Source organism: Egretta garzetta, unplaced genomic scaffold (genome assembly GCF_000687185.1).
Source record: "Egretta garzetta isolate BGI_Z169 unplaced genomic scaffold, ASM68718v1 scaffold311, whole genome shotgun sequence".
In the NCBI taxonomy this organism is placed as follows: domain Eukaryota; kingdom Metazoa; phylum Chordata; class Aves; order Pelecaniformes; family Ardeidae; genus Egretta; species Egretta garzetta.
Window position 1 is genome coordinate 67,583 of NW_009258678.1, and position 7,124 is coordinate 74,706.

General features: G+C 50.6%; 1 protein-coding gene across 1 annotated transcript in view; it reads left to right on the plus strand.

Moving 5' to 3' along the window:
- The window catches only part of DAAM1 (dishevelled associated activator of morphogenesis 1), an 81,692-nt gene that overhangs the window by 14,271 nt on the left and 60,297 nt on the right, over positions 1-7,124 (plus strand). The window contains 1 exon segment of the mRNA XM_035888667.1: positions 5,644-5,867. Within this exon segment, the coding sequence (XP_035744560.1) occupies positions 5,685-5,867 (183 nt within the window). The 5' untranslated portion in view covers positions 5,644-5,684.

The window sequence follows — 7,124 nt, forward strand, 5'->3', positions numbered from 1 at the left end:
GGGGAGCTTGCGTGCGCTGGAGGGGTGACTCGCAAGCCGGACCGTGGTATTCTTGCAGTGCGATGGAGGTTGTTGCTCTTTTCCCCGAGAAGCATCATCAGCACCCCCAGATGGGAGCCCCATGCAGACACGTACAAAAAGGTCTCTCCCAGGCACTTGTGCTGTAAATTTGGGTTAGGTCGAAGAAGGAAGGCTTTTTCTCATCTATTACAAATGGTGAAACTTTTTTTTTTTCCTCACTGGTGAACATGTAAGTGTTTACTGGCTCTGTGAATAAACTGGTTTGATTTGTCTTGCTGCACCTTGAATTTCACCATCGAGCCCCCGAAGCTCCTCTACCCTTGAGCAGGTTGTGACGAATGCCACAATAAAAGGAAAGAATACAAAGAGGAGGCGACACATTTTAGGTGAGCGTTGGGTTTTTGATGATGCTGGCAGATGGGGCTTTCCAGGAGCGAGCCAGCTCCTGCCGACCTTGGGGGTGGTATGCCGTAGCCTTCGGGGTACCAGGCAGCCCGAGCAAGGTTTGGAGATGGAAAATGTTCTTTGTTGGGTTCATGGAGTAAAACAGGATTTCTGGGAAGGGGAAGGAGGATCTGGGGTAATTCAGGATTTGGCAGTTGTATTTATAAATCCATGAAACCCAAGTCTTTGAGCTTTGCTTACGCTGAGAATTACGGCTCTTGTGATTTAGTGATGAGTCAGGCTCCTCCTGGCAGCTGATTTTCCTGCGGCATCACGGGAAGGGTCCTGTCCCCATCCCCTTCCATGGCTGCTGTTCCATGGGTGGATGGAGGGCGAAAAGGCAGTTGTCAAACAGTTTAAAGCCTTTTAGCCAAGTGTTTTGGGTTTTTCCCCCCTCCTCTCGATACACACGGATTTCCACCAAATACAAACGTTCCCTTCCTGTGCCTGAAAATAGCTTTACGCTGGAGAAAGGGGTTTTTGGGGATTGGCATGGGAGCTTGTGGCCAAAAAATCATCCTGGTTGCTTTTAACAGGAACGGCTGTGCTTGTGGTGCCAGCACCGTGCTCAGCACAGTGTCTATGCTGGAGGTGCTGGTCATGGGCTCAGGTCCTCCAGGCTTCTGCATTGGAGGTAAGATGGCTCCTGCTTAGGGCAAGGCAATCCTGTTCTTGAGCTTTTCATCCACACAAGAGCTCCATTTCAAATATTCTATTTTAAAAATGAAATAATGCTTGGATCCCCCTCATTAAAAAGAGTTTCTTTGCACCGGCTGTGGTGCAAACATAAAACAGAGCAGCATTCCTTGCTCTTCAGAGGGATGAGCCCAAACGCTGCTGACTGATTGGATGGGCAGAGCACCATGCATGTGTTTCAGAGGGCTCACGATCAGAACCAAACCCCAGAAGAAGTCGCGTTAGCAGGCGAGGCCAAGGAGGGTGCCAGCCGTCTTGGGTCTGTACAGTGAAAAATCAAAACATGTCCAGGGAAGGCTTTGCTGTTCCTCAAACATACAGCTGGTCTGAAAAATGCCGTGGGAGCATCCAGCTTTTATTGCTGTGGAGATCTGGATGTGACTTATCATGGGAGGAAAATCGTCTAGAATTGTTTGTTTAAAAAAAGGATGCAAAGTAATTAGTGGGTTTGATGCGCGTGCCAGCACTGCACCATGCGCTAGGTGTTATATACATGGGGAAAAGCACGGAGGGAGGGTGTACCATTGCTCAGCGGTGGGATGGGACAAGCATAGGGTGTATGCGTGGGATGCCAAGTTTCTGCCTTCTATGTGCTGTAAAAAGTGGTCCAGGACACCCGGCTCTAGCACTTGCTGGGGATAGCGACATCTTGCAAAACTGCCCACCGAGGCCAAGTGCCTCCTGGCCACTGCCAGCCGAGGAGGTCACTGTGCAGCAATGGAAGAGTCAGACAATTTCCATCGGTCGGGAGCATTCCAGGCTGTGCTGAAACTCTGCAGGGTGGGGGGGAGGCAAAGCTTGGTGTGGCCCAAGATGCCAAAATCAGTCAGGGCTCAGCAGAGACGATCAGCGAGCATTAATGTACTTGCACAAAAATGCTCTCCCCTTGTGCAACGCACTGAAATAAAGCTCACCATTGAGAAAGAGCTTGCTTGGGATCTTGCATCCTTCTTTTGGGAGGGGATGGGAGAGGAGCCAGAAAAACAACACGCTAATATTCATATTCAAGGATTTAGCTGCCAGCTTCTGGGCGGGTTTGGAGGCGGGTGTGAAGGGGAGCATGCACGCTCCTTTGCATGCGTTTGTACCCATGTTGGGTATTTTTAGGCTGCCGACCGCAATGCTGCAATAGCGGTGCTGGCTTTAAACCAGCTTGTTGGGGCATCGGTCACAGACAGGCTTTGGCAGCATGTTGCTCCATGGAGGCTAATTTAGCTTGCCGAGGAGGCTGTTGAATATGCAAGCAGTAATTACTGCTCTCGTTTCCTTAAAGCAAAGGCGGAAGTGACACCCGAGTCCAATTTTCTCCTAATGACTGATTTCATTTAAGCACTGCTCAGGGCAATGTAGGCTTGGTGGGGTTTTTTTAGGGCTGGGAAAAACAACAGAACTCTCTGCATCGCTGAGCTGCAGCCCTGGTCGGTCCTGGTGGCACACGTGGGCTAAGCTCCTTCTCCCCCTCTTCCTCTCCCCGGCCTTTCAGGCTGAGCCCATCGCACACACATTTCCACCCTTGATTCTGTGAAAGCGAAGTTATTTGGGAATGATTCAGCCCCATCAGTCCTTCCTTGGGATTTGGGGTTTGGCTAGAAGTTCCTTCCATGACCCTTCCCATCCTGTCTTCCCTGGCTCTGTATGTACAGGGGCAATTAAACTTAATTTATTCTGGCCTGCTCAATAGCAAGGGCCAGAAGGCTCTATTAGATCACAATCTGACTTAAATTTATTGATCTAATTAGTGCTCAAAGGTATAAATGGGAGGTGGGAGCAAGACACTTAACATGAGGTGCTGCGTGGAACTGGTCCCTTCTGCTCTCCTAACGCAAGCCTCCAGGTGGCCGGGGGCTGTCAGTTTTTCTCCATGAATAACTGATCTCTGTAGGATTTGCAGGGATGGAGAAGGCTGCGTGGCTGGACTTTGTTCTGATGGTGCAATCTGCGCTGTCTGCAGCTCCCCACAACCTGCCAGGGAGCCGTGTTTTGATTTTGATCCATCATGTCAATGAATATTCATCAGCCTTCTGAAGGTTTAATGCTATTTGCCTGGTAGCTAACATATTCTTTCTCTAACCCTTCTTAGCCGTGGTTGCTAATAACCTACAGCCCACTCAGCCTGCACTGTAGGATGGTTTGGTTTTTTTAATTGTTTATAGATGAAAATGAGGAACCTCAGTAGCTCCAAAGCTGGAAGCAGCTCAATTTTTTTGAGGGTAAAACCTTGTCTTGGTTGCTACATGACTGTCTGCTTTAAAACCCAAAATAAAATCTTGCCTTTTGGTCTGTCATTCAAACTCCTCGTAAAACATCGTCAGGAGTGTGTATCTCTGAAGAGCAGGTGTTGTTCTGATAAAAGCTTTCATACATTTTTGCAAGCCCAAGTCAGAGCTTGTACATAGCAGCACGTTTCAAGGATGAGGTTGATGTGGTGTTGAAAAGGGGATGGAAAACTCCCTGTGGAAGAGGAGAATGGGTCTGTTTGCTCTGGACCGGCTGCAGGAGCAGCATCAGGCCCTGCTCTGGGCACACATGGCTGTACCCATGGACTGGGAATGACCAAGTGACCAAACTTTGCGCAGCTGAGGACATGCAGGTCAGAACCGAGGTCCTGTGCCAGGCACAAAGCTCTGGGCAGCCACCAGCATCTCCCTCTGCAGCCTGCTCTTTGTGGCTCTTTAAAACCCAAACCTGCAGTGTTTTCCTCTGCGTTGGAGGGGACAGAGGTCTGTGTGCCTGGATTTTTACTACCCTCCCTCCTTTAGGAAAAAACCTCCCCAGCAGGGCCCAAAGCCCTCCTAACACCAAAGGGATGCCAGCAGGCTGCTAATGGATTTGCTGCGGTGCTCGCTGCTGGGGAGCTGTGAAGAGAGAGATTTCATGGCAGCTGAAATTCCTCCCATGGCTGCATTTTTCTACATGCAAGATGCTACACGTGAGATGAGATTGGAGGCTCTTGGGGAAGGGGGAACCCTCCGGACTGGGCACAGAGCAGTTGAACAGCCTGGGATTATCCTCCGTGAAGACCCAATAACCATTTCCCATCGTTCATGCTTCAGCAGATGATTGCACCATGTGCTAAAAATATGCGATCGAAGACAATTTCAAGGGTCAGATCCTCCGTTAAAGTAATGTGGGTAGAGCCTGAATTTTCTGCAAGGTCCCTGTTTTGGGAGGGCAGCGTTTGCCATGCAGGCTGTGGTGCGGGGTCCGATCCCAGGTCTGCTCCCAACCTGCCTCCAGCACTGGCTTTCTGTGGGGCACAGCAGCTGTTTATTTGGACGTATAAATCCGTAGTCGAAGGGGAATGGCTGGCTCCAGGGAGATCAGACACTCCTCTCCAAATGCTGACCTTTTTCCCAAGTATCTTCATAGCTTTGTTAATAAATCTGAGTCATCCGTATTTCAACCTTCTGCATTAACCTTGGCTGTTTGTCCTGTCTCTTAACATCTCGCCGTCTTGTTTCGCAGAGATAAAATGTGTGGGTGTGTGACTTTATAAGACAAATGTTTAGGCATTTAAAAAATTCTCTACTTTGCTTGGTTGATTTTTCTCATTCGGGTGTTTCTCCACTGTCCTCATTCCTCATAGGTGGCCCTCCTCTTGTTTTGTTGACTTGACAGTCCCAATTCTCGGGCAATATTTGCGTGGTCCTTGCCATTATCGCTCAGACAAGACACGTGTCTCCTGCCCTGAGCTTTGCTCCCAGTCTGAGTTTCAGGAATCAGCAAAACCCAAGCGGCCGTTGGTGCCAGCGATGCCTGACGTAAGCACGGCATAGGAAACTCTGAGCTACCGGCATCGTGTGATTTTTATCAGCTGAAATTGTGTCTTGTAAATATTTACTGGAATTTCAAGTTGGGTTTATCTAATTAAAGCCAAGTAAAACTTTCCATGAAAAAAAGCTGCCCAACCAGTGGTTGCCAGAGGATGTTTAGGGACATGTTTAAGAGCTGGGTGGAAAAATATAGGATGTTTTCTCAGCTCTGCTGCCATCTGTGTCTCAGGGAATCCTGAGCCACATGAGGTCTTCAAGCACCGAGTCACCCGTGCTAGGGACCACGTACCTGGTGGCCCCAAGCACATCTAGCTGTTCCTGGCAGCAGCCTCCCAGATTTGCCATACCCCTGGCTGGACTGAGATGGGGGCTGGCCTGGCTGCCACAGCACAGGGAGGCTGGCGGGGATTTGCTGGGACTTGCAGCAGCGGTGGGGGTCCAGGACCCCTCACCCCACAGGAGCAATGGCCCGTCCCCCTGCCACTGCTGGCTTCAGCACAAGGCACGCAAATGCATCTCTTTAATTCGTGTGGTCATCAAGGTTGCCAGGACCATAAATGTCAAATCTGAGCAGAAATATTTGGCACGTAAACCGTCTCCGCAAAAAAGCTGAGCGTGTGGGTGGCTTTGATTCCTCCTCCCCTTGGTGGGACGGGAGCGCAGCGCTGCGGGGCGGCTGCTCAAGCCTCTTCTCTTCTCTTCCCCTCAGGATCTAGTGCCCGGGAGGGAGGGACGCAGAGGATCTTGGCCATGGCCCCAAGGAAGAGGAGCGGTCGAGGGATCTCCTTCATCTTCTGCTGCTTTCGCAGCAGCGACCACCCCGAGATCACGTACCGGCTGCGCAATGACAGCAGCTTCGCCCTGCAGACCATGGAGCCTGCACTGCCCATGCCACCGGTGGAGGAGCTGGATGTCATGTTCACCGAGCTGGTGGTAAGTAGGATGCTTTTTATTTTTCTTTGTCCTGCCCCCTCAAAACTTGGTTTTGAGTTTTCAGGCGAGCTTTGGCGTGAAGAGAGCATCAGGGGCTGCTGCTGGGAGTAGTTCTGCGCTGAACCTTGAGCTCTGCTCGTCCCTGAAGTCCTGCCAGTTTGGGGTGGTTTCTCTTTCTCCTTAGAAAGCTTTGATTTCTTAGAGCAGGGCTTGGGGGCTGTTCTGGCTTTTTGCACCTCCAGGGTGATGCAGGTGTGTCCGAGCCGGTAAAGCAGGTTGTCCCCCATAGGTGCAAAGTGACTTTACTTTGCAGAAATCCTTGGGTGTGAGCTAAACTGAGATTTGGAGAGTAGGATATTGTTTCTTTATCCCTCAGTATCAAAACTCTGAAAAACATGGATCAAAAAAAAAATAGCTAAAAAAGAAGCTTTAATTTCCTTTCAGTGAAAACATTTTGGTATGGTTTGTTGGATGGACCCAGAGTGCTCCACTCCTGAGTTTATTGAGCAGTGAGATGGGGTTTCTCTATGGTGCTTTGATACGTAGAGGGAGCTGGCAGTTGCGATGCTGGTTGGTCACACCGTGCTATAGCATGTCCCATTAGATGCCAGGCAGCAGGGTTTTGGTGAGCCAGGCCACTTGGTAGAGGAGAGCACCAGGTTGCGTTATGAGAGCTGGTTTTGCTGAGGCGTCTTTCTCCATGGGCGGGATGAGAAGGCAGACTGGGACACCTGATGCAGCGTGGTGGGGATGAGACGTCCCTGCAGCAGGACCTCTTCTTGCAAAGAAGCAAAACACTGCCAGTCAGATTTGTTTTTTTCAGGTGGAGCAAACGTTTTTCTCCACTGATAACTTGGCCAAATCAGATCTTCCTGGGGAAATTCTTTCCCATGGTAAATTCCCGCTGTGCCCTGGCGTCGCCAGCCAGGCTGAAGGAGGCATCTGCAGAGGCTCATGCACTGGAGCCCCATCAAACCCACATGCCCACGGTGCTTTCCTCAGCCCAGGATTTTCAAAGCATCTCCCCCAAATTTAGCCAGATGCTTCATGCAGAAGCTCTACCACAGGGAACCGCTGTGTGTGCAGCAAGGCAGGAGCCCAGCAGCACTCGCAGGGACCAGTTGGGCCTGGGGCATGTCCTGGTGTGGTCCTGCTCTCCATCCCTTGCTCCATGCTGCTGAGATTTTAGGGTTTTTTCCCCAGCCAAGGGTGAGAATAAGGCTGGGAGGCAGCTGCCACATGCCGGGGGGGGGGCAG